This window comes from Anolis carolinensis, chromosome X, assembly GCF_035594765.1.
Source record: "Anolis carolinensis isolate JA03-04 chromosome X, rAnoCar3.1.pri, whole genome shotgun sequence".
Classification (NCBI taxonomy): domain Eukaryota; kingdom Metazoa; phylum Chordata; class Lepidosauria; order Squamata; family Dactyloidae; genus Anolis; species Anolis carolinensis.
In genome coordinates, this window is record NC_085847.1 from 5,854,920 (window position 1) to 5,880,287 (window position 25,368).

General features: G+C 54.5%; 6 protein-coding genes across 11 annotated transcripts; 4 read left to right on the forward strand and 2 right to left on the reverse strand.

Moving 5' to 3' along the window:
* Positions 1-111: 111 nt before the first annotated feature.
* pes1 (pescadillo ribosomal biogenesis factor 1) lies at positions 112-21,405 on the reverse strand. Of its 2 annotated transcripts, none has more exons than XM_062958459.1 (15): positions 21,299-21,405; positions 5,294-5,373; positions 4,224-4,377; positions 3,993-4,102; positions 3,178-3,349; positions 2,971-3,060; positions 2,682-2,798; positions 2,492-2,569; positions 2,248-2,340; positions 1,990-2,120; positions 1,657-1,782; positions 1,330-1,514; positions 1,074-1,216; positions 680-847; positions 112-562 (listed from the first exon to the last, which is right to left on the reverse strand). In XM_062958459.1, the coding sequence occupies exons 1-15, from the start codon at positions 21,329-21,331 to the stop codon at positions 476-478; spliced, it is 1,767 nt and encodes a 588-aa protein (XP_062814529.1). In that variant the 5' UTR covers positions 21,332-21,405; the 3' UTR covers positions 112-475. The 2 variants fall into 2 exon arrangements, with proteins under 2 accessions (XP_062814529.1, XP_062814530.1); XM_062958460.1 differs by lacking the exon at positions 21,299-21,405 and adding an exon at positions 5,666-5,822.
* tcn2 (transcobalamin 2) lies at positions 7,001-11,208 on the forward strand. Of its 3 annotated transcripts, none has more exons than XM_008119790.3 (10): positions 7,001-7,358; positions 8,119-8,306; positions 8,600-8,789; positions 8,876-9,036; positions 9,379-9,540; positions 9,668-9,843; positions 10,008-10,188; positions 10,298-10,493; positions 10,627-10,748; positions 10,855-11,208. In XM_008119790.3, the coding sequence occupies exons 2-10, from the start codon at positions 8,240-8,242 to the stop codon at positions 10,914-10,916; spliced, it is 1,317 nt and encodes a 438-aa protein (XP_008117997.2). In that variant the 5' UTR covers positions 7,001-7,358; positions 8,119-8,239; the 3' UTR covers positions 10,917-11,208. The 3 variants fall into 3 exon arrangements, with proteins under 3 accessions (XP_008117997.2, XP_008117998.2, XP_008117996.2); XM_008119791.3 differs by having other exon boundaries at positions 8,124-8,306; XM_008119789.3 differs by having other exon boundaries at positions 7,005-7,358; positions 8,181-8,306.
* On the forward strand, positions 12,368-16,773 carry slc35e4 (solute carrier family 35 member E4). The gene is made up of 2 exons (XM_003226806.4): positions 12,368-13,453; positions 14,912-16,773. Exons 1-2 carry the CDS (start codon positions 12,850-12,852, stop codon positions 15,340-15,342), a joined length of 1,035 nt encoding a protein of 344 aa, XP_003226854.3. The 5' UTR covers positions 12,368-12,849; the 3' UTR covers positions 15,343-16,773.
* LOC103280518 (synergin gamma) lies at positions 15,338-19,487 on the forward strand. 3 transcript variants are annotated; one of them, XM_062958465.1, is made up of 5 exons: positions 15,338-18,233; positions 18,404-18,500; positions 18,691-18,851; positions 18,994-19,101; positions 19,231-19,487. In XM_062958465.1, the coding sequence occupies exons 1-5, from the start codon at positions 18,183-18,185 to the stop codon at positions 19,405-19,407; spliced, it is 594 nt and encodes a 197-aa protein (XP_062814535.1). In that variant the 5' UTR covers positions 15,338-18,182; the 3' UTR covers positions 19,408-19,487. The 3 variants fall into 3 exon arrangements, with proteins under 3 accessions (XP_062814535.1, XP_062814536.1, XP_062814534.1); XM_062958466.1 differs by having other exon boundaries at positions 18,404-18,463; XM_062958464.1 differs by having other exon boundaries at positions 15,338-17,956; positions 18,404-18,851.
* dusp18 (dual specificity phosphatase 18) lies at positions 19,981-20,764 on the reverse strand. Its single transcript, XM_016997064.2, has one exon. The coding sequence runs from the start codon at positions 20,762-20,764 to the stop codon at positions 20,198-20,200; it is 567 nt and encodes a 188-aa protein (XP_016852553.2). The 3' UTR covers positions 19,981-20,197.
* cxh5orf52 (chromosome X C5orf52 homolog) lies at positions 20,814-24,453 on the forward strand. Its single transcript, XM_062958467.1, has 3 exons — positions 20,814-22,802; positions 23,795-23,903; positions 24,035-24,453. The coding sequence occupies exons 1-3, from the start codon at positions 22,669-22,671 to the stop codon at positions 24,308-24,310; spliced, it is 519 nt and encodes a 172-aa protein (XP_062814537.1). The 5' UTR covers positions 20,814-22,668; the 3' UTR covers positions 24,311-24,453.
* The last annotated feature ends 915 nt before the right edge of the window (positions 24,454-25,368 follow it).

Consider the following 25,368-nt stretch of genomic DNA (forward strand, 5'->3'; position numbering starts at 1 on the left):
CTATCTATCTAATTCATAAAGCATTCACGATGGAAATACTGTTGGAAATGTATATACACAGCAAGTTGTAAAGGCCCCAATTCACAGCAATATGGATTGCAAACACTCCGCTGGAAGCCCTAAGTGTTGAGTTTAATAAAAGATAACACAACAACTGGGAGATTTACAGCCGCAATTCAAAGGCAACAGTGGCTCAATGTCAAGGTGCTGTTCGCGCGGGGAGGGGGGGGGATAAAAACTTGGGGAAGGAGGGGAGCAAACGAATGAAAACACCTTTAGTCTTCTCAAAATGACTGTTCTCTGGACCGGCTTGGCCAAGCAGAGTCCTTCAAAGGAGGAGTATTTCCAAAGCAGGGCTCCCGTTTGGAGGGGTGGGAGATGAGGAGAGACCCACAGGTGCCAGTGGGCCCCGCTCTAAGTCCCAAAGGTCCATCTGGCATGGGTAATCGGGGCGGACTCCTAGGGGAGGCCTGTGTTACTCCCGCCGCGCCTTCTTGCCCTTCTTCTTCTCCGATTTGACGGCTGCGTCATGCGCTTTCCGCTTCTCGGCCAGTTTGTTGACCTGACGGGGAGAAAAAGACATGAATTGGGGCCATAACCCCCCCCCCCAACCCAAAAGAAAAACTCCTGAGCAGGATGCGCTTTCCCACTTGTCCCACGCTGGCCCTGGCCCTCCTACCTCTCGGATCTTGCGCCTCTTGCCAAACATGATCTTCTGGTAGAGGTACTTCTCCCGCTTCTTCATCATCATGATGGCCAGGCGCTTCTCCTCGCTCTGCTCCTCCTGGGCCAGGCGCTCCTTGTCCTCCTTCAGCACCTTCCCGGCTGTCACCTTCACCGGGAGGCTCTGGGGGAGGAAGAAGAGGCATCTCAGAATCCCAAGACTTGGAAGGGGCCCTCAGAGGCTCTCGAGCAGCTCTTTTGCGCTCGGGAAGGCTTCCTAACGTTTTCAGGTGGAATCCCCATTTGAAAAAAATCTCTGACGATGAACAGAAGAGGACTGGGTCTCAATGCAAGAAGGGCTCTGGCATCATCTCATTGAGGAGACATATCTTCCAACCTTCCCCCCTTACCTTGCTCTGGGACCTCTGTGCTTCCATCTTCTTCAGCCGGCCTTCGTCTTCTTTCTCGGAGTCCTCCTCCTCCTCCTCCTCCTCTTCGCTCTCAGTGGCACCTTCCCCTTCCTCCTCCTCCTCTCCTGACTCACTCTCTTCTCCTGCAAAGAGAAAGCCAGGGGCATTGCCATCCCAGAGCAGCACAACGCTCTCGTAGAACTGGCCAGAGGAAAGAAAGCCCTCTCTGCCCAGGGATGGAAGAGGAGCAGCTTACCCGGATTGTCTCCCCGCTGCAAAGCCAAGAGCTTCAGCTTCTCGGGTGGGATGTAGTCGCCCTCTTTCTCTGAGACAAACGGGGAGAGGTGAGGCGGCAGGGCCACGCCGGGGAAGTAGTCACCCACCGGGAGGCACAGCTTGGCGTTGACCGAGTCAAAGACCCACTGGGGCTGGAGGTAGTACCTGGCGGGGAGGGAAAAGCAGCCAATGGCAGCAAGGAAAACATCCTTGCACTTCAAATCGACTCTCCTTCACTCAAAGCTTTTCACTGGAAGCTGGAGGAAGGAGTTGGGAGGGATCCTGGCTGGCAAAGAACGGCCCCTACCTGCCAATCACTTGCTGCTCCAAACCGGGCCGGTCTCCGATTTGGTGGGTGATCTTGGGGTCGGTCACGTCGTAGGTGGCGCCAATGCAGACAGATCGATCCCAGGACACTTCTCCCCCAAAGCACCTGCCGAAGGAGACCGTAAGGGACCCAGCAACACATTTCGGGGGGGGGGGGGGCATTCAGAAGGGTATCACCAACAGAGGAAGGGAGCATCGACTTGCACAGAGACACAAAAAGCAATGGCGCAGTCAAGACTCGATTCCACCCCATGGTCTCAGAAGGAGGAGCCTATCAGGCCCCCACAAAGGAAGCCTTCCCATCACAACGTACCGGATGACAAACGCCAGCGGCTCCCGGGGCACCTCCCGGTTGAGGAAGAAGCGCAGCCCCTCAAAGAGTTTCCTCTGCTTCTCCAGGGCCTCCTGCTCCTTCTTCCGGGCATCTTCTTCTTCAGCACTTTCCTGCAGTACGAGAAGTGCATGGGAAGCAGAAGGAGACGGTGAGAGGTCAGGAGCCCATCTCCCCCTTGTAAGCCTCCAAGGAACTGTTTTCCTCTCAAAATGGCAACACCTTGGAGGCGACACTCACTCCTTCCACGGGGAATTCGTCCACTTGGGCTTCCTCCTCCTCTGGGCTCGGGGCCACCACTCGAGCCAAGCTAGCACTCAAGGCAGACAGTTTCTGGGAAGGAAGAAACAGGCCAACAATGAACACGGATGTGAAGAGACTAGGTCTGGCAAGTCACAGAAAGATCAGCCAGCCTGTGAATTCAAAGATCCGACTGGGGATACTTGGATCGTCCAAAACAGGGAACTATCCCTGGCACACGCACCTCCAAATAGCTCTCCGAGTCCAAAGCATACAACTCCTCTTCCTCCGGCTTCTGTTTAACTGACGGTGAGCCTTCAATCTGAAACAGAGGTGAATACAAATTATATTATTATTACTATGACTATTATGATTATTATCCTCCAAGCGGCCAAATGCTGGACTCCCCAAAAGCTGCCCCTTCCATCACTCACCTTTGGGGGGTAATGTAGGTTGAGGGACTGGTAGAGGCGGAAGTTGACAAAGCCCAGGAGGGTGGTGTAGAACTCTGTGAAGGTGGCCATCACCCGGTAGTCCACGTCAGTCGGATGCTGCAATGAGGCAGGGAAACCGTTTTGTGAGCATTCAACACAACATTTTTACAAATGCAGAGGGAGCGGTACCAATCCCAGAGAGAGAGGGGCGGATGCAGCCCGATCCAAAGCGTAAGATCAGGGCAAGAAGCAGAGGTTTTGAATAAATATGAAACCCAAAGGGACTCACGTTGTGGGAAAAGGCATACGGAGTGATCCAGGTGACCAACTGCCCCATCACCTCCGCCTGGTAGTAGATGCCCTTAATGGACAGGAAGACCTGGACAAGAGCACACAGATTAACAGAGACCCCCTCTGTGCCCGTCTGCCAGAGGCACGGCTCTCATGCCATCCAATCGCCAAGCTTTGTCAGCACACGGACCAAGCCAGCGCTCACCTTGCGCAGGGCGCGGGAGGCGATCACGTAGTTGAGGAACTCCACGGTCAGCCGGCGGCAGAGCTGGATGGTCTGGACGTGGCACTTGCCGGTGCGGGGAAAGGTGGCAAAGAGGAAGCACATGGAGAGGGCGTCGTCCACGTCGCGCAGGGCGTCAATGAAAGTCGGGTACCTGCAGCCACAAAGGGGAAAGGGAGCAAGACAAAACAACAACAACAACATTTGATGCCTGCCTCTCAAGATCTATATATCTATCTAACCAAAGTGAAAACATGTCTGCATCGGACCAATTTTAAGTAATGGCTGGGGTTTGGGGGGATTGACCCGGGACGACGGGAGTGATAGTTTCCCCCTGCATCCAAAAGGGGGAAACTATGAACCCCACCAACAATGGATCTGGACCAACCTGCCACACACATCCATCAGGACCAAATGAAAATCTTGGCAGGGTTTGGGGACGATGGGCCTGATATGATGGGAGTTGTAGTCCACTTGCATCCACAGTCCCACAGGTCCAGACAGCCATGTGTATTTCAAATGGGACCATTCATAAAATCCCAAACCAAACAGTGACTACTGCTAATAAATAGCGCTACAGAAGACCCAGCCCAGGCATCACCGGGTGGCTAAGCTAGCACATATAGAAGACATAAGCTTCAGTGACTCTTTGTGGAACCTCTTGCCTCTTTTTTTACACTCAAAAAGGATCTACACATACATTCCGATCCCACACGCCAACCATGGCACCGTGCTGGGGCTTCTAAACTCCGGGCCCCTGCTCTTTGGACCCTAATTGGTTCTGATGCGACATTTACCTCTCCTTGACAATGTGGTCCAACTTATAGCCAGGCTTGTTGTCTTTCAGCCGCTGAACGGCGTTCCACTCGCTCTTCCCATAGGCTTTGCGCAGCTTCCGGACAAACACCTGCAGGAGGGAGAGGCATTGGAGGCTCACCCCGCTTCCAGCAACCGCCTGGTGCCCATTCTGTATCCCCCAAAAGCAAGTGCAAGACAAGGCCCCAAGAGGGAGGGTGCCTCAGAGAGACCTTATACTCCCGGAACTTGTGGACGATGGGCTCGTGGAGAAGGAACTTGATGTCCTTGATAAGGTAGAAAGTCCGGGGCGCCGTGGAGCCTTTGTTGACCTTCTTCTTGTGCTTGGGCTCATGCGGGTAGATGCCCTTCAGGATGCAGAGGCGCCTGGGGAAGGAAAGGGCCATGTCTCCACTGCCAAATGAGTGCGGTTTGATTCTCGAGAGTCAACTTCCTTAGGTCAGGTTAAAGATTTCTACAAGGAGCCCCTCTCTAGGGCTTTCTCGGTCCTCTAGTGCGGCTCGAAAGTCAACTTCCTTAGGTCAGGTTAAAGATTTCTACAGGGAGCCCCTCTCTAGGGCTTTCTCGGTCCTCTAGTGCGGCTCGAAAGTCAACTTCCTTAGGTCAGGTTAAAGATTTCTACAGGGAGCCCCTCTCTAGGGCTTTCTCGGTCCTCTAGTGCGGCTCGAGTGCCAACTTCCTCTGGTCAGGTTAAAGATTTCTACAGGGAGCCCCTCTCTAGGGCTTTCTCGGTCCTCTAGTGCGGCTTGAGAGCCAACTTCCTCTGGTCAGGTTAAAGATTTCTACAGGGAGCCCCTCTCTAGGGCTTTCTCGGTCCTCTAGTGCGGCTCGAAAGTCAACTTCCTTAGGTCAGGTTAAAGATTTCTACAGGGAGCCCCTCTCTAGGGCTTTCTCGGTCCTCTAGTGCGGCTCGAAAGTCAACTTCCTTAGGTCAGGTTAAAGATTTCTACAGGGAGCCCCTCTCTAGGGCTTTCTCGGTCCTCTAGTGCGGCTCGAGTGCCAACTTCCTCTGGTCAGGTTAAAGATTTCTACAGGGAGCCCCTCTCTAGGGCTTTCTCGGTCCTCTAGTGCGGCTCGAGAGCCAACTTCCTCTGGTCAGGTTAAAGATTTCTACAGGGAGCCCCTCTCTAGGGCTTTCTCGGTCCTATAGTGCGGCTCGAGAGCCAACTTCCTCTGGTCAGGTTAAAGATTTCTACAGGGAGCCCCTCTCTAGGGCTTTCTCGATCCTTTTGTGTGTTGCGCCGGAGGACCTCGGGGATGCCTAGAGAGGTCTGCTGCTCACCTGAAGTCCGGGAGGCTGAGCTGGAGCTTCTTCCGGGCCTTGTTCCGGGTGATGTAGTTGGTGGCTGCGCCCCGCTCGTACTTCCGGAGGGAAAGATGGATTTGGGGGAGGAAAGAGGAAAAAGCAGGGATGACTCGGGCTGAGGAGACAAGGCAGACCCTAGCCCAGGCCTGGGGCAGTTTGGGCCTTCCCTTGGGAGGGTTGGATGGCAACTCCCAGCATTCCTCACCGCCTCAGGCCCTTTCCTTTTCCCCCTCAGCCGCTTAAGCGGGCCTGAGGCGGTGAGGAATGCTGGGAGTTGCCATCCAACCCCCCCAAGGGAAGGCCCAAGCTGTCCCAGGCTGCCCCAGCCCCTCGGAGGCCCGGCCTTACCTTCTTCTTCTCCAGGCCACCCATCTTGCTTCCGACTCCCGCGTGCCACTCAGCCCTGCAAGCCCCGCCCACCTCACGCCCTCAGGACCCCACGGGTATCCTCGCCGGTGCCTGAATCAAACCCACTCTGCCCCCTTTCCCCAGAACGGGGGGAAAAAGAGGCTTCTTTGCCTCCTCCCCCTCTACTACCATTGGAATTGGCCCGAAGAAAGAAACAAAACAAAACAAAAAAACCGTCGTTCGGAGCAGGCAGGGGAATAGTCGCCTTGAGGGGGCCTCAGCGGCAAGGCAGGAAGTGAGAGGGAGTTGGAAGGAGGGAGAGAGCGGCCTCTAGCGGTGCACTTCCATCCTGGGATTACAATCAGATAACCGTGAAGATTATTATTATTAATAATATTTTTATTAATAGACAGGATTCTTTACCTTAGAATCCTGTATACTAATACTACCACTACTACTAATAAGGGGTTGCTGTGAGTTTTCCAGCCTGCCTGGCCATGTCCCAGCAGCATTCTCTCCTGACGTTTCGCCCACACCTATGCCAGGCATCCTCAGAGGTTGTGCGGTATACTGGGAACTCAGCCAGGGAGGTGGAATGATGTCCAGGGAAGGGGAAAGAACTCTTTGTCTGTTGGAGGCAAGTGGGAATCTTGCCGTTGTTCACCTTGATTGGCATTGAATGGCCTTGCAGCCTCAAAGTCTGGCAGCTTCCTGCCTGGGGGAATCTTTTGTTGGGATGTATTTTTTTTTTGTGTCAGGAGTGGCTTGAGAAACTGCAAGTCGCTTCTGGTGTGAGAGAATTGGCCATCTGCAAGAACGTCCAGAGGTGTTAGCTGGCCCTGATTGTCTCCTCTCTCCTTTGCAGGAGTCTACTGTATACCATGCAACTGTGTACAAGTCTACAGAGGGACCACCAAAGGCAGGCACGACTCAAGGAACACAAAGCATCCATCTTTGTATCATTCTTGTAACTACAGTAGAGTCTCACTTATCCAACGTTCTGGATTATCCAACGCATTTTTTTTAATTGTGATTTTCAAAACTTTACAGCGAAAGTGTGAGAACATAATTTACAGGAAAGTAAGGAAGAGAGAGAGAGAAAAAGAAAAAAAAATTAAGAAAAATATATAAAAAAGAAAAAGAAAAACATCCAACGCATTTTTGTAGTCAATGTTTTCAATACATTGTGATATTTTGGTGCTAAATTCGTAAACACAGTAATTACTACATAGCATTACTGTGTATTGAACTCCTTTTTCTGTCAAATTTGTTGTATAACATGATGTTTTGGTGCTTAATTTGTAAAAGCATAACCTATTTTGATGTTTAATAGGCTTCTCCTTAATCTCTCCTTATTATCCAACATATTTGCTTATCCAGAGTTCTGCCGGCCCGTTTATGTTGGAGAAGTGAGACTCTACTGTCTATGACTATTGAGCCTTTGCCGCCTGCTGCCTGGGCCTGGCCATTCCCTGGTGTTGCCTCTCGCTTGTTCGGCCAGTTTCGCAACTTCCTTCCTTCTCTTTTGGGAGGAAAAAAAACACCCAACCGCTTGGCAAAGAGCTGACTTCAGCAGCTGGAAGAAGCCTCCCACGTGACCCAAGTCAACAAGGGCCAGGGAAGCAGGCACTCGAAGGGGGAAGAGGCTCCTGATCCCGAAAGAGAGAGAGAAAGGAGGAAGCCAAGACTGCGAGTGAGTAGCTAAGGCTCTGGGGGACTCGCCTGGAAGCCCTTGATCTGCCCTGGCTCCAGGCTCTGCACTCCCAGGAGCCGGCCTTGGGTCAGGGCATTCCCCTTCTCCTGAAACCTTGAGCCAGGGCGGTCCCAGAGTGGGGCTCGAGACCCCATTTGTCCCATGGTGCCAATACATACTGTGTATGTATTTTAATGCGATGATTTGACCAGGTTCACCCCCATGTAAGCCGCTCCAAGTCCCCTTGAGGAGATGGAGGTGGGATACAAAAATAAAGTTATTATTATTATTGACACAATGACATAGTATGACACAGCAAACAAGATAGATATGCTGGATTTCGTTTCACAAAATCACAAGTCATACACTTCCCAAGCGTCTAGGACTGTGTGATGTATTTTCGGATGATGTGTGCAGATCCCAGCAGGGTGGCCTTTTGCAGTTGGCAGATCGTGATTTTGTCAATGTCTATTGTTTCCAAATGCCAGCTGAGATCTTTTGGCACGGCACACAGTGTGCCGATTACCTCTCAACATCCTCAGTTAAGGTGGCACCTATGGGGGGGGACTATTATTATGATGATGATTATGATTATTGAGTGTGACGTTTCCCTCAAGGTGCCAGCCAAGCTGCTCATGCCACAGGGCCCCTCCTGTCCTGCTTGGCCTGCCCCCTCCTTGCTGATGCCACCAGGACTTTGACTCTCTCCTTCTTCCACCCTCGGCTTCTTTGCGAACCAAAGTCCTTCCTGTTTTGCCAGCTCAGCTCCAGCTTCCCGGGAAGCTTCCCATGCGTTGAGATTTCCCTGCTTTGCCCATACAGACAGAAGGAAGGGCCCAGATCTTTGTTGGCTTTGCTTCCTCCGCCCTTTGCTGCCAGGGATGGGGTCCAGGCGGCTGTGGCTCTTCCCGGTCCTCCAGATCCTCGTCTCTTCGGCACAGCTTTGTGGTGAGTCCATGCCCTTTCTGGGCTCTGAGCTTGATTCTGAGGCCAGGGGTGGCCTGTAGCATTCCGGCCTTTGGGCTGTGCCATCGCCCTTTCAGAGCAGAGCGTGGCCCGGGACCTTCTCTGGGGCTTCTTGTTCCGCCTCTCTGGGAGCTCAGTTTGTTTGAAAGGGACAGGCATGAGAAGGGGGTGAAGCGGTGCTAGCCTTGGAATGCCAGGACGAGGGACGTGACCTGACCCAAGGGGGGCCCGTGGTGGTGATCCTGGGCTGTGTCTTCTCTCCTTCCTCCTTGAAGAAATCCCACCAGGAAACGGGCACCGCGTGGCCTCCTTGAGCGCGGAGCTCTTGTCGCTGGCCCACGATGCCACCCGGGCGCCCGACCCCAGCCTCTACCTGGGCCTCCGTCTTTCCGAGCGCCACAGCCTGGAGAAGGAGCGCCTCTACCTGGAGCGGCTCCAGGGCGTCTATCAGCCCAACGACAGCAAGTAGGAGCCCTGAGGCGGGGGCGGGGGTGGGGGAGCCCCCCTGGGCAAGGCCTGACTCCGTCTTGGTTTCCTTCTCTCTGGCTCAGTGACCAGGTGGCCCCCAGGTACCAGGAGCAGCCTGGCACGGGCCGCCTGGCGCTCTACCTGCTGGCGCTGCGCGGGGCCTGCCACGACATGGACACGCCCGAGGCCCACCGGCTGGTCACCCAGCTGAAGCTTCACCTGCACAAGGAGAAGGCGGAGATAGGTACAAGGCTCTCCCAAAGGGAAGGCGCTCTCAAGGCCGGGCTGGGGCCATTGGGTGGCTAAAGGGCCCCTTTTGGATTGGGTTGTGGCCGCTCTGCATTGCCTCCCATGGCAAGGAGGGGCAAATGGGGCCGGCCTCTTCATAGCCCAACCCAAGTCCCACGCCTGGCCTTCAAGCTGCCTCCCTTCCCTCCCCAGGTGGGTGGCTCTCCTTCTCCTGTTGGGCTGTGAGGCGGCCAAAATGGCCGTGTCTGTGGGCCATCTACGGTCCGGACCCCTCCTTTCCCCTTCTGGGTCTGGGATTCGTGAGCGAATGGCTAACAAGGACTGGCTTCTGCCCCAGGTCCCGAGAGCCTCGGCCGGCCCCTCAGCAACTATTACCAGTATGGCCTGGGGCTCCTGGCCCTGTGTGTCCATGGGAAGATGGTCGACGGGCACGTGATCCACAAGCTCTTGCATGCCGAGGAGCACGGCCGCCTTGGGATCCATGGCAAGCTTTCTGTGGGTAAGGCTTCCTCTGTGGGTAAGGGTTCTGGTTGTGTGCAGTTCCGTTGTGGCTTCTGGAGCTCAGTGTGCCCCACACAACTGACAGCCCCCCCCCCCGCTCTCCCTTTGGGCCTTTCTTCCCGCAGACACGGAGGCCATGGCAGGGCTGGCCTTTGCCTGCTTGCAGCGGGCGGCCTTCTACCCTCCGGAGCTGAGGGCCAAGCTGCGCCAGTCTGTGGAGCGGGTGAAGGGGAAAATCTTGGAGGGCCAGACCCCCGCAGGGGCCTTTGGGAACATCTACAGCAGCCCTCTGGCAGCGCAGGTGAGCCAGGCACTGCCTCGGGGGGCCGGGAAGCGTGGGTTCCCTTTGGCATGAGAGTTTGCCCATTTCAGTGGGGCCCCTTTCTCCTGCCGAGTTGTGCAGGCCTGCCGTTGGGCAGAGCCCCTTTCTCTGAGGCTGGCCCTCCTTTTCCCGGCGCAATGCAGTTCCTCCTTGCCGTGGGGCAGAGCCAGAAGGAGCCCGAGTGCCCCAAGGGCATGGCCTTCCTCCTCCGGCACCTGGAGCAAGGAGACTCCCCCGACGTCCTCTTCAAGTCCCAACTGCTGCCCGTTCTGAATGGCAAGAGCTACCTGGACATTGCCAGCGTGGAGTGCCACGCAGAGACGGGTAAGGAGGGGAGGTGGACGGGGGCCATGGTGCCCAAACCACCTGCCACCCACTTGTTCCGTAATGACCGTTGGCTCTTTTCCATCCCGGTCGACCTGCTTCTTTGCAGACGGCCTGGCCCTTGGCACCCCCTCACCCACATTGCCACAGCCCACCCGGCAAAGCAAACGGATAGCCGTCCAGCTGATTGTGAAGCGCCCGCCGCGCAGGCTGCCCCTCTACCGCCGGGTGCTGACGGTGGCCCCGGGCTCCTCTCTGCTGGATGTGCTGAAGGTGGCTTCCAGGCAAGAACGGGTGCCACTCACGTGAGTTCCCCCTGGCAAAGCAGCCGGTCCTGCCAGTCCCAGAATCCTCTTGGCAGCTCAGTCCTAGGGCTCGGATTCTTTGCTTTCCACCACCTTGCAACCCCACGCTTGTGCTTTGCCCTGCTTTGCCCAGGTTTGAGACCCAGGAGACCTTCTCGGGCCCGTTTTTGATGGCGCTGATGGGAGTGAAGGCTCAGGAAGGGGAGCACAAGTATTGGAAGATCCTCCGAGCCCCCAACAGCCTCCTGGAGCAAGGTCAGTGCGGGAAACGATGGGAGTTGTAGTCCACAAGAAAGAGTGATGGCATGATCGTCAGCATAGGTGAAATTCTCCCCTGACTGCCTTCCGTTTTGCTTTGCAGGCCTCGCCGACTACCTTCCCCAGGACAAGGAAACCATCATCTTAAGGTTTAGCCCTTGGTAGGGGCTGGGTTGGCAGTGCCCTCTCTTTGCTAGCTGCCCCCACCCCAAAAATGGACCATTTGGAGACATGGTGCCACCCTGGCAGATGCCAGGCACACGGTTCCGATGGAGGGACCTTCTTGCCGCCTGGCCGGGCTCCCTGCGGCAGTGGGAAGTGTCCTGGGCCTGCCTTCCACGCATCGGACAGACGGCTTTTGCACTTGGGGTGACAGCACCGCACATGAGCCAAGCCTTTGGACCCATGCGCACCAATATAGTCCGGATCCCAAGGCTGACAAAATGTGATTCAGAAACCAATCAATAAAGCGTCCTTTCTTTTCCCTTCTGTTTCTCCATTTGTTTTTTCAAGGTGGGGCCCTCAACTGCCCACAGAAGTATATTAATAATATACTACTGCTATGACTATATTCAAATAATAATAATAATAATAATAATAATAATAATATAGCATTATGTAGCACTCATTTGGAAGGGGAATTTCTGGCTTTCCTGCTGCCAGGTTCCTTTCCATGCAAGAGGAAGTCCATTCCATCCGTTGTGGGTTTGAGTCCCAACTTGGAGGTTTTGTCCCCTTCCTAGTGTGCATCTAAATGGAGGAATGGATGCAGTTTGATGCAGATGTGGAACTGGGATATCTGAGTCCACACTGCGATATATTCCAGTTCAAAGCAGATCATGTATTGATGCTTGTACCCCGCTTCACTATTTTTCTGTCATACTTGTGGGTCCTATTCATCCGTAAAGGCCAGGTTTGAAGATTCTTCCTGAAGCTGAGGAGCAAGGGCGCTGTCCTGATGTCACTGGGGAGGGAGTTCCCCAGCCTCGGGAGGGGCCACCACCGAGAAGGCCCTGCCTCGCCACTGCCAAGTGCGCCTGCAATAGGGATGGGACCAAGAGCAGGGCCTCCCCAGGAGATCTTAACAATCCTGTGAGATTTGATTCAGCTGTGTGGAATAATAATAATAATAATAATAATAATAATAATAATAATAATAATAAAATAATACTTGATTTCTATTCCATCCTATCTATCTCCCCGGAGGGACTCAGGGTGGATTCCACACATCAAAGGCAGACATGCCGGAACACAACAATACACTCATAATAGTGAAAAATTCACAACCCAGGATATAAAAACAAATGATGATGATGACTTAACAACTAAAATGAAATAAAAACCTACTATTATCAGACATAAAAAACCAACAAGCGTCAATTCCGCAGTGCCTTGGGGGCAAAGAGGGAGGGGGCGGAGCTCCTGGTGGTCCAGGAGGGATGCTGTGCCGGTTGCCTGGCAGCGCATCCCCTGACGCCTTCCTGCCTTCCTCTTCCGCCCGCCGGCAGCCTGGGCGCCTGGTAATCTCCTGGCAGGGAGCCTGGTCCAGGGCGGCCTCTCGCGGCAGGCCAGGAGGAGGGAGGGAGGGAGGGATGCTGCTTGAAGGACGCTGACGCAGGACTCCCTCTTGTTGTTGTTGTTGCTGCTGCTGCTGCTGCCCTGCCCGTTGCCATCACCGGCGAAGGAGGAGTCTCTTGCATCCCACTTCCCTTCCGCCCGGCATCAATTTGCACATGGCGTTGGCTCCAGCTGGCATCCCGTCCCAAAGAGCTGCTGGATTGGGAAGCCTCTGCCTGGACCGGGATGGGCTCCCTCTCTGCCGGGCCACTTCTCTGCTGCCGGAGCCCATGCCAAGGTGCCCCTTGGCACCTCTGAAGAAAGGGAGGCCTACGGCGGTGGCACTGGCAGAGTGAAGGCCAGGAAAACAACCCTGGACCGGCTGGGAATTCCATCCCGGTGAGTCAGGGGAGAGGGAGGGAGAAGCAGCAAAGGCAGGAAGAGAAGGAGGAGGAGCCCGGGCCCTGCCTGCCCTGGGCATCATCTCCATCCTTCGGGGCTCCAGGCTCTGCCCCAGGACGTTGCCAGGCTGCCCTCCCCCATGTGCCTGCCCTCCGGGAGGAGAGATGCCACCAGGATGAGCGCGGGACCACCACCGCCTCCCTGGAAGCCGGGCCCGGGCCAGGATGGGAAGGCCAAGGCCTTGGCGCCCGCCTTGCCCCTGGTGCCCACTGTCCTGGTCTGGCTGGCCACCGGCACCACCATGGCCAGCCTCAACAAGTGGATCTTTGCCGTCCACAACTTCCGCTTCCCGGTGCTGCTCTCCTCGCTGCACATGCTGACGGCCGTGCTGGTGGGCAAGCTGCGGGCGAGCGGGCCCCGGCCTCTGCTGGGCCCCGGTGCCCAGGCCCGCGTCCTGCTCCTCAGCGTCACCTTCTGTGCCAGCGTGGCCTTTGGCAACCTGGGCCTCAACTACGTGCAGCTGGACTTTGCCCAGATGGTCTACACCACCACGCCGCTCTTCACCCTGGCGCTGTCCGAGGCCCTGCTCCGCAAGCGCCACCACCCGCTCCAGTACGCCGCCATGGGGCCCATCTGCCTGGGCGCCGCCCTCAGCATCGTGGGGCAGGTCCACTTTGACCAGGCCGGCTGCTGCTGCCTCGTGGCCGCCACCTTCCTCCGCGGGCTCAAGTCCATCCAGCAAAGTAAGTAGGTGCCGGGGTGCCAGGGCTGCCAGTGTTGCCAGGGCAAGGGCACACTGCCTTTCACTTCCTCCAATATAAATAATAATAATAATAATAATAATAATAATAATAATAATAATAATAATAATAATAATAGATTTGTATTCCAACCCTCTCCCCAGCAGGACTTGGAGTGGTTTACAGCAATGTAACAATATAAACAAGGTGCCACTTGAACTGCCATGGCTCCAGGTTAGGCAACAGTAGGCAATCATGGGGATTGTTGTCTTTGGAGTGCCGGTTCCTCACTTAACTATAAATTCCACAATTCCATGGGAGTTCAAGTTCTCTCCAACGGCATGCCTTCTCTTGTCGATGCCCCTGTCGCTGTGCCTAGTGTCATTCCCCGCAGGGAGGATGCCACCCACCTGCCACTTCTCTAGAATGTCTCATATTTTGGGGGGAAAGGACGGTTTGGGTTCTTTTTTCATGCCCCCCCCCCCCCGGCGTTGTGTTTCCCACTTTTGGGAACCCAGAGTGGAACAAAAGAGGCCCTCGCCTTCGGAAACCTCCATCTCCACAGGGAGATGGTCTGCGGGGCATGATTCATGTGTTTGCCCGCCCTGTTGCCTTGGAAACAGACCGCCAAGGCAGGAGGGAAAAAATGACTTTCCCCGTCAGAAAAGCAGACGGATTCCAACATGGAAACGCCTTTGTTTGGCATGACGTCCACTGTGGGTGGTTAAGGTCCCAAAGGCAGTGGGTGATATTCAGCCCCCCCCCCTTGCTTGGCTTTGTGTCCCTATTCTTTGAGGTTTCGGTGTCTGACTCTAGTGGACCCTTGAGACCCATTGGGGTTTGGTTTCACCCCCATTGATACCCAAACCCATGAATGGTCAAGTTCCGTGACATACGATGGCATCATAAAACAGGGCCACTAATATCAAAAGGCCCAATGGGATGATTAAATCCGTGGATGCAGAGGACTGGCTGTATATAAATATGACAACAACAACAACGAAATATAATATAATATAGCAATAACAATACAATATTATTAATAATAATAATGTAATAAAACGTTCTTTATAACCCGCCCTCTCACCCCGAAGGGACTCTGGCAATGTATTTTAATGATGTATTTTTATAGTTTTAATTGATTATATGTACTGTTTTTTGTTTTATTATTATGTTCTTGGCATTAAATGTTGCCAACTGTGTAAGCCGCCCTGAGTGCCCCCGGGTGAGAAGGGCGGGGTATAAATTCTGGAAATAAATAAATAAATATTGACGGAGACCCTGGTATCTGAATCCAGGGGGACAACTGCCCAGTCCGAATGTGGGAGGTGTGTGTTGTGAAGCCAAGCCCTACTCCCTTTGTATCCACCAAGGTTGGGGGGTGGGAGGGCTTGGTGGGTGCCTGGGGAATGGGCCGGGGTCTGCTCACGAGGCCCCTTTTGCTCTCCCTCCTTCCGGCAGGCACCCTGCTGCAGGAGGAGCGCCTGGACTCGCTGAGCCTGCTCTGCCTGACCTCGCTGCCCAGCTTCTACATCCTCTTTGGGGCGGCCCTGCTGCTGGAGGTGGGCCCGGCCTGGGAGGGCGCCTCGGGCTCCTCCTACGGGGCCGGCCTGTGGGCCTGCCTGCTGGCCAGCTGCCTGGGCTCGGTGCTCTACAACCTGGCCAGCTTTGCCGTCCTCTCCCTCACCTCGGCCCTCACCATCCACGTGCTGGGCAACTTCAACGTGGTGGGCAACCTGCTCCTCTCCCGCCTGCTCTTTGGCAGCCGCCTGACGCCGCTGGGCTACGCGGGCATCGGGCTCACCCTCTCGGGGGTCTTCATGTACCACCACTGCCAGGGCATCGCCGACTGCTGGCGGGCCCAAACCCGGCGGGAGACCAAAGAGGAATGAGCCGGAGAGGCACCGCGGTCTCGCTGCGCCAACTGGACTTTGGCGTTCCTGGAGCAAAGGACTGGGCGAGGTCGCCTTCCCAAACCAGTGCTTTCCAGCGTCCCACCCCAGGTGCTGCTTCTCACCTGGGCACATTGATTTTAAAAATAGCCACCCATTGAAATCCTCCCTTGACCCATTGTGCCCATTTCCTAGACAGAGGGAGGCTTCCCCAGGCATTGGGGCCATCGTAGTATTTTCTTAAACTGGTCTTGTACGTCCTGAATGGTTTCTCCAATTGCTGCCAGAGGTGCCAACTCTTGCGTCCCCTCCGAGGGCATCTCGTAGAGCTGAGGCTCGCCAACGGACGTGGCACAGTGTCCCCTTTTGTCTTTTCTTGGGCTTCCCATGCTTTGCAAAACCAGTGGCATTGAGCAGCTCCAAAGATGGAGGTGGGGTGACATTGCCCATCCATGTCTGTGGAGAAGAGTCTATTGGCAATTGTACAGCAAGGTCTCCTTATCCACGGGGGCACTGAAGTCTGTGCCCGTCATACTTCTGGAACTCGGTTGCCCACAGAAAGTACTGCAAGCGCCAAGAGGACCGTGACATATATCCAAACTGAAACCGAACCTTGCCCGGGGGTTCTTCCTGGATGTATTATTCTCTCTTGGATTGCAAGTGTGTGTGTGAGAGAGAGAGAGAATGAAAGATGGAGGGCGCACGATTGGCACCTGGATCATGGAATCGCTCCTGAGGATGTTCTCCACTCTGCTGGACAGAGTGCGCTGGTGGGACGGGCACGGTTTTCCTCTCCTGCGCCAAATCCGTGCCGTGCCCACTTTGGGTTGCCCGTTGGATGGAGTCCTTCGTTCAGTGGGGCACGGAGGGGTCAACGTGGCCAGTATTGTGTCTGAATGTCTGCTGGGTGTGTGTGTGTTGGGAACTGATCCATAAGGACCGATCCATATGGCTGTTTTCCTCGCTCATGGTTGTCCTTTTGGGCCCTCCCTCCAGGTGTTTTGGACTCCAACTCCCACCATTCCTAACCATCTCAGGCTCCTTCCTTTTCCTCCTCAGCCACTTAAGCTAAGGGGGAAAAGGAAGGCCAGGTGTGTGAGGCATGATCTCATGGTTTCTTGGTCAGGCTTGGGTCAGGGCAGGCTATTATATTTGTACTTTGGACTCCAAGTCCCACCATTCCTAACAGCCTCAGGACCCTGAGGCTGTTAGGAATGGTGGGACTTGGAGTCCAAAACACCCGGAGAGAGTTGTCCCATACACCGGGCACAAGTGTTGTCCTTTTGGCTAGTGTCTCAAGTCCGATTTGATGCCCACCTTCGGTGCCCGCCGCCCCACCTTGGTCACAAACAGAGCACAAAACGAAACCGGGCCACCCGCTCCGACGACGGCGCCTGCCCTGGCAATAAAGCTCTATTTTGGTCTTCCTGGCGCAGCAGCGTGGCGTCCTTCAATGACCTCGGGAAGGAGGGAGGGAGGGGAGGCGGGCGGGCACAACATGGGCAACGCATTTCAGCCCTCAGGGGAAACGGTGTCAGGCACAATGCCCGTAAAGGTTTCGCTTTGGTGCACCCAGGCTAGTTCTGTTACTATGGCAACCCCAGCATCCCAAGCATCAAAGGCTGGTTGGTGTTTTTATTTTATTTTTTTGGACGTCCACTGTATAAATAGGGCATGATGTCACTTGGCTCACTGTTCCGGATTTTGATTTGCGCCGTGCCACAATTGGGGGAAGCGTTGGCAACCCCTCGGTCGCATTTGTGGTCCAGAGAAGTCCCACTGATCTGAATGGGGTTTCCAAATGGGAGCGGTGAGGTTTAGGACTCGGATTCTGCCAGGACAGAGTTTGAATCCTGCTCTTCTCGGCGGTGGAACTCGGAAGAAATCTTGCCCACTTGAGGAACACATTGGCTTTCAAAGGGCGGGCGTTGATGACTCCAACTCCCAGTGTCCCTCGCTCTCAGGTCTGCAAGCTGCATCTAATCCAGTGGTTCCCAACCTTTGGGGCCTCCAGGTGTTTTGGACTTCAGCTCCCACACTTCCTAACAGCTGGGATTTCTGGGAGTTGAAGTCCAAAACACCTGGAGGACCAAAGGTTGGGAACCACTGATGTAGGTCAACCCCGTTAGCCGCCCCGACTCCCTTTGGGGAGATGGAAGTGGGGTACAAAATATAATAATAATCATCATCATCATAATAATCCCATACTTTGGGACTCCAATTCCCAGTGAGCCCAATAGTCAGGGATTCTGGGAAGTGAAATCCCAAACATCTGGAAGGGCAAATGTGGGGCTTTTTTTCCTGTTGGGGCTCCCGTGTCTTTAAGGGAACTTGGACCCAGCCTTGGCCCATCCCTCCAAGGCCCAGAAGAAAGGGAGTCCTCAATCTCCCATGACTCTTCAGGAGCGCAAAAGGTTAACTGGTCTGGCCAGCTTCCTGCCAGGGGAAGAAGGCAGCCAGACCGGTTGGTGAGCCACCCCTTTCCTGGAAGAGGAGGAGGAGGAGGAGGAGGAGGAGGAGGAGTTCTTTGCGCCTGCCCTTCCACGTCTTCCGTCCACAATGTCTCCCGCTGCCTGGGGCTGAAGCAGCTTGGTGTCTTGAGCAGCTGGCACACGTAAGTGGGCACATAGGTGGGCACCCTTGCATTGGGTTGCCGGTCTGAGCGTTGGACTCCAGGCTCCAACCCTCGCTTGGCCACAAAACCCTCCTCAGGTGGGTGAGCCGCACTCTCTCAGCCTCAGAGGAAGGCCACCCAAGAAGAGCTTTGGCATCTCAATGCCCGACGGGCAAAGGATGCCCAAGAAGTCTTCCTTGGCTCCGATTCCAGACTGTTGACCCTGATGGCTGCAGAGTCGACCCACTTCATGCGATGCCTGAGCCAGATCCATCAGGTACTCTACCAGTACCCCATCGTCCCCAGTTCTTGCTTTTCCTTGCCTTTCACCCAAAGCGTTGACAAGCTGCATTTATTTCATGGTCTAGAGCAGGCACGGGCAAACACAACTGGAGGGCCCAAGTCTGCCCATGCCTGCTCTAGAAGTCCCTTCTTTCCCTCTTGTAGGTCATCGGGAAGGCCAACGAGATCCTGTCCGGGATCAGCCGACCCTCTGTGTGCAGCGAGGTGCTGGGTTCGACCCCTGGGATGGCCTATATTTTGGGTACCGCCTGGCATGACATGGGTAGCCCTAGCCTGGTGCCAGGGCCTCTCTGGCGGTGGGTGGCCTTTGGCTTCCATCCCAGTGGGGAAGGTTGGAGGCACGGCTTCTCCTGCTCCCGCCTTGGGATGCCACGGATGGGGGGCTCCTGGCACCCTGGGCCCAGCTCCAAGCCCTCTTGTCTCGCCGGCAGGGCTCTCCGAGGTCTACCGGGTCTCCAAGCGCCTGGAGCGTGGGGCCAAGGCTCGGGCGCTGGCGGGGGAACGGCTGGAGCAGGCCCTGCGCGAAGTGGACTTGGCCTGGAACAACCTCTTGGCCTTCGTGGCCTTTGGACGCGCTGCCTTCCAAACACTGGTAAGGGCGTCCGGTTGGCAGAGAAAGTGGCCCGGAAGGGGCACACAGTGGCAGTGAACGGCCTGGATTGACTCACCGGCCCAGGGGAGCTGTCCAAAGTCTCAGAAGTGTGGCTTCCTCTGCTTCCATGTTCCTTTCTAAGGATGGCCAGCTTTTGGAGCCCTCGGTCGGGAGTCCCCCTCCGTGCCCTCCTCCAGACCCCCAAGCCCTCTGTGGGGTTTGTCTAACCGAGGTCAAGCAGGAGCCCCAGGTAAGTCACCTTTTGCCCAAAACATGCCACTTGGCCATCCCACGGTTGACTTAATAACCTGATTGAGAAATGCCTTGCCTTCTTTGCCCGGCTCTTCACAGCCTGTTCTTTTTCTCTTTGCCCCGCCAGCTCCATTCGGGCAATGCCGATCCGGTGAGCTACCAGGGCAGCCATTTCCATGCCGGCTGTGCCAACTTCTGGCTCAACTGTGTGGATGCCACTCTGCCGTCTCCCAGCACAACACAATCCTCCCTTTGGCCGGATGCCGACAACCCTCCAGACATTTTGCGAAGCCCCAGAAGTTGATGAACTGATTATTATGATTTTTGAACACGAAAAGGCTTTTGATATGATGCTGCTCTTTGTTTAAAACGGTTTTCATGGAATTATGATTTCAGTGTCATGCTATTTTGTGTCTTTACTTCAATGCCCATCACCCAAGATAGCCAAGGATCAGGGACGATGGGACTTACAGCTCAACAAGGGCAGGTAGGTGCATCTATACTTGCAGAATTAATGCAGGTTGACATCACTTGAACTCAATGCAATGGAGTCTCAGAGTTGTACTTTATGCACTCTTGGGCTCCAGGCCTTGCAAAACAGCAGCTCTCAGGATTCCATAGCACTGAGACAGTTCAAGTGGTGTCAAACTGCATTAACGCTACAGTGTAGATGTACCCTCAGGAAGTCCGCCCGTCATCCTAAAGCTTTGGCACTCAAGGAAGGAGAGGGTTGGTCACCTCAATAAGGAAGGAATTTGAGGATCAACCAAGAGATAAAAGTGGGATATTCTTATTATTAATAATGAGATTATTATTAATAATAATAATAGGTCAAGCTTCTCTGAAAGCCAGGAGGAAAGGAGCCATGGTCCCAGTGGTCTTTTTTCCCCATTTTTCTTGTTTTTTATTTCTAGAAAACAACCCACCCCCTCCCTAACCTACAAGTCCCCTTCTCCGGCCTAGCGGCAGGTTCGACTCGCACCCCGCCTCATCTCGAGTTCAGGAGAGGTGGCGTCAGTGCACGTATTCCTCCACTAGCGAGTCCTCCTCCTCCGCCGCCGCCACCATTGCCAGGGCAGAGGTGCCAAGGGCAGTTACAAGGCGATCATGAGGCGGACTTCAGTCTGGTAGAGGTCGGGGACGGGACCCAGCGGGGAGTGGACCATGCGGACGCTGGTCTTGCCAAAGAGCTTGTGCTCGTACTGGATGAGCTGCTGCCAGAAGCCATTGTTGGGCCGGATGATGGGGCGGCAGGCCTTGACCCAGGCGTGAGCGTCCGCCAGGGACATGTCGTGGTACTTCATCAGGTAGGCGATGCAGAGGGCGGCCGAGCGGCTGATGCCGGCGGCGCAGTGGACCAGGGTGCGCCCATGGCCCTGCTCCACGGCGTGGATCTTATCAGCTACGGGGTCAAAGAAGTCATAGATACAGGCGGAGGGGCAGTCGGGGACCGGCACGTGGATGTAGTAGATGTCCGGGAAGTAGGTGTTGACCACCTCCACCGAGACGTTGATGACCGTGGTGATGCGGTTGGCGTAGAGGAAGTACTTGTTGTTGGCCACCTCGCCATTGCCGAGGAAGAGGCTGTCAGTCACCCGGGACATACCATAGACGGAGGGGTACTGGACCAGGAGGGGGATAGATCCCAACGTGGCACTCATGGAGGCGGGCTTCAGGCGGCGGCCAGGAAGGGAGGCAGCATGCTGGCCAGCTGAGGCGGGAGGCACAAAGAGAGAGAGGGTGGGCCTTGGCGCAAAGGGCACGGCACCACGCTCTGAAAGCAACACTCTCAGGAACAACAACAACACTCTCATAGCCTTGTGGGATCATCTCCGAAAAATGATCACACGGCACTGTGAAAGCGCTGCCGCTCCACTTTTAATCCAACAGCTGCCTCTTGGGGAATGCTGGGTTTGTAGTTGAGCAAGGCCCAAGGCCTCTCTGGCTGAGAGCTTTAGAAAACCTTCCCTAAACTGCAAATCCCAGCATTCCGCAGCCATCAAAGCTAAAGCGGATCAACAGCATTCTCACAGCATCGTGTGATTATATCCTCAAGAGATCATCACACGACACCATGAAAGAGCTGTGGTTCCCAGGATCCCATCACCTGGAGCTACGTCAGCTACAATGGAGTCCAAGTGCATTCATTCCAAAGCGCCTTTGCCAGTTGAGCTCCCCCCCCCCCCCCGATATACCTGTGCAAACTCTATGCCCCAAAGCCGTGGCATTGACCGGAGCCCTCCGTCCTTGCACTCCTTCAGGGAGAATGGCCCTTGGACATCATCGGTGGAGTCTTTTGAGAACGTCTGGAAGGAGAAGACACGGATCACTTAGTGTTTGACCATCCTGAGACATTTTGGTGCCTGAGGCAGGGTGGCAGGGTCTCGCTCGCCAACACATTGGGCAGGAAAAATAAAATAGCATAGGGTTTATATTTTTTGCCTTAGAGGTATATCAATCACCTGGGCTTACAATGGATGCTTTTATGGTATAGTTCACTGTGGCTTCTCATGGATGCCAACCCTACCATGGGGTTCTCTGGGGCGGAGAGAGTGTGACTCCCCAAATGTTTATCTGGTTTACTTGTGTTATATTACTCAGTTGTTTATTATGTATGTCTGGCATTGAATGGCTGCCATTTTTTGTTGAGGGTTGTCCCAAGTCTTCAGTGGGATCCAAATAAAGTCATTATTAACATGATTATTAAATTCAGGTTTGGGGGGCTGAGCAGAGATCCGAAACCACATCTCCCAAGTCAACAGGGATATTTTTCCACTGGACAGGGACACATTCCTACCGAAACGCTGGCCACCTCTTTTAGAGACGGGCATTTGGGTGCCATTGCTTCCGTATTCTGCACCCTTGGCGCTCTTCTATGGGAAGCCAGATAGGGCTTTGCGTGTCCTTGCAAGGGCCTCCAACCCCTGCCAGGTGGGCATTGGAGGGGCACAGCTCTGACGCCTTTGCTAGAGGGCAGCGGCGGACCCTGGCATGAGTGGGTGAAAGCTCACCTTTTTTTGTGTTTTTTTGAATTTTTTTTTTTTTGGCCTTGACACCACCAGAGCTTCACATCCCTCCACGGGTCCCTTCTGGGGCGAAATGGGACCTTCCTGTGCCAGGAGCAAAAGAGAGAAGGGTGTCAGGGGGTGGCAACAAACCCTGGCACAACCATTCCCAACCGTGACCCTCCAGGTGGACTCCCAACTCCCAAATGAGCGGAGGTCCACACGAGGAGTCTGGGAAGACCCCTGCTCACGAGAAGGTGCCAACCTTGGGACAAATGCCACCACGCCAGCCCTGCCATCCCTCCCTCCCACCCTCTGCCCAAGCCTAAGGCGTCCCAGTGCCAGGGGGTCCATAGGAAGCGTGGCAAGGTCCTCCACCGCCCGGCAGTGCCCCCTTTGTGCCCCTTTGGTGCCCACCCACCCCACGGGGCTCCTGCCCTGGGCTGCCTCCTCCTGCTCTATGGAATGGAGAGCTGAAGGGAGGAGGGGGTGGCTGTTCTGAGCCCATCGCCCGGGCAACCCCGAGGGCCCCGATCCATTGTGACCCAGGTGGTGCCAGGATGAGGAGGAAGGAGGACGAGGAGGAGGAGAGGAAAGAGGAGAAGGAGGACGGGGGGCCCCTCCCCGGGAGGCACGTCCGCCCCACCGTCACCTCCTTCCAGCCCTCCGGACCCCAGGAGCTGGTGCTCTACAGGTGGGGGGCCCGCCACACGCTCACTTGAGGACCAGCCGGACGCACCTCTGAGCGCGTGCAGAGTGCTGTCATCTACCAAACAGAGCACCTGCCCCCCCATTCTCTTCTACATTTATTTATTTATTTATTTCAATCATTTATACCCCACCCTTCTCACCCAAGGGGACTCAGGGCGGCTTACAAGTGGCAATTGATGCCGTTACACTGATATACAATGAACGAAAACGTTAAAACAGTTAAAACAGTCATAAAATACAATATACAAAGTTTAAAGCAATGCAAAGTGCTTATGCCATTCACCCACCAGACCTTATACAAGAGCCATAATTCATTGCCTTGGTTTGTGAGCCCCTTCCCTCTTGAACCTATATCCCTTCTCTCTCTATCGGATGGCAAAATATTCATGCCTCTGAGCATGTGCAGAGTATCATCGTCCCCCAAACAGAGTACACCCTCCCCAATTCTCTTGGTTTGTGAGGGTCCATTATCTTCCCGTCAGAGCAGTACCTATTCATCTACTCACATTTTGCATGTTTTCAAACTGCTAGGTTGGCAGAAGCTGGGGCTAACAGTGGGAGCTCACCCCACTCCTCAGATTCAAACCGGCGACCTTTCAGTCAGCAAGCTCAACAGCTCAGTGATTTAACTCACTGCACCATCGGGGGCTCCATGTGTAATATATAATCTACAATTATTATATTATTCTATTCTATTACTATTATATTATCTCCCCATGTAATGCCTGAATCTCTGGAACCCGCTACCTCTCCTTACCCTCCAGGGCTTTCTTTTGGACCCCAAGACATTGCCAACGGCCACACCTCTGAGCATGTGCAGAGGGAAAACAGCTTGGTTCCCCCTTGTCTTCCCTGTGGAAGGGTCTTGGTTGGTGAAACCCAAGGCTCTCGGAGGCTTGCTCGGCCCGTCCTTTTGGCATTGCGGGCCAGTGTGTGTCTGAGCACGCACAGAGTGTTTTCTGCCTTTCTTTGCAGCTTGTTCCATACGGGCGAGAGTGCCGTCAAGCGCTTCCTGCCCAAGAGCCACCTCTCCAAGGTGATCATCCAGGACAACGCCAGCGTCCAGCGGGTGCAGGACATTAAGGTGAGGCCTCCCTTTCCGCCAGCCCTGTGCGCCCAAAATAAAACGAATCCAATGATGATAATAATGATGTCTCTGCAAGGACTCCAGTGCTGAGTGGGTCCTAATGGCGTCTCTTTCCCTTTGTGCCCAAGCTCCAGCACCTGGAGAACAGCAAGCGCAAGGTGGGCAGCATGCTGGACCACATGAAGAAGACCTTCCTCCACGACCAGCAGAAGAAGATGGCGCGCTGGCGCAAGGAGTACCAGCACTACCAGCGCATGCTGGAGAAGATCGACCAGCGGGCCCAGGCCAAGGAGCACCGGCACAGCTTCTCCGCCCCCGAGGCCCCCAAGGCCCCCTTCGGCGAGTGGGAGGAGAAGACCCCCGGAGAGGCCCCGCCGCCCAAAGAGAAGCCGGCCTCTCTGTAGAGCCTGGGAGGCCCTCACAAGGCCCGCGGCCTCCCCCCCCCCCCCGCCTTCGGGGCCATTCCTCCCCATTGAGAGAGCGTGGCTCCTCCCAAGCACCACGTTTGTTTTCCCACATTAAAGCATGTGAGTCTAGTTTGCCATAATTGGAGTCGAGTGTCTCACTGGGACTCGTATTCCTGCCATTTGGAGCCTTTGGGAACAGAAACACCTCCTCTCCCTGGGTGGTCAGTGTCCTTTCCTACTCGGTTCTCTCATAAGCACATGGAGAAAGTTCATTCAACGGCCCCAACTTGATCCACGATCCTGCAATTGCGCCGTTGGATATAGTTTCACAATGACCGGGTATCGTGAAGAGTCTCCACCACTTTCACACAGTTTGTGGGCACAAAAACTACACCATTAAACAGGAAATAGTACTTGCAAACTAGGAACACATTATTGTTATTATTATTATTAAATATTCAGAGGCAGGATGGTCATCTGTCGGGATGTTTTGGTTGCTTTTTGAACCCCAAGATACCTGTACCCAACACTGGAAGGCTACGTCATGTGACAAAGTCAGTAGGTTGCTGTTTTCTTAAATGGGTGGCTCAGTAGAACAGCAGAGTCTCCCTTATCCAAGCTAAATGGGCCAGCAGAAGCTTGGCTAAGCGAATATCTTGGATAATAAGGAGAGATTAAAGAAAAGCCTATTAAACATCCAATTAGGTTATGATTTTACAAATTAAGCACCAAAAATCAAACATACCACAAATTTGACAGAAAAAGTAGTTCAATACACATTAATGTTATGTTGTAATTACTGTATTTATGAATTTAGCACCAAAATATCACGATATATTGAAAACATTGACGACAAAAATGGCTTGGATAATCCAGAACGTTGGAAAAGCGAGGCTTGGATAAGTGAGACTCTACTGTATTTAATGCACGTGATGAAGTGGTACGTCTGTGGTACGTCTCTAGAACCCCCTCCATTCTCACTGTTCCCATGAAAGGGATTTAGGGGTCTCTGTGGGCTACAAGCCAAACGTGACCCAAGAGTGTGACGCGGCGGC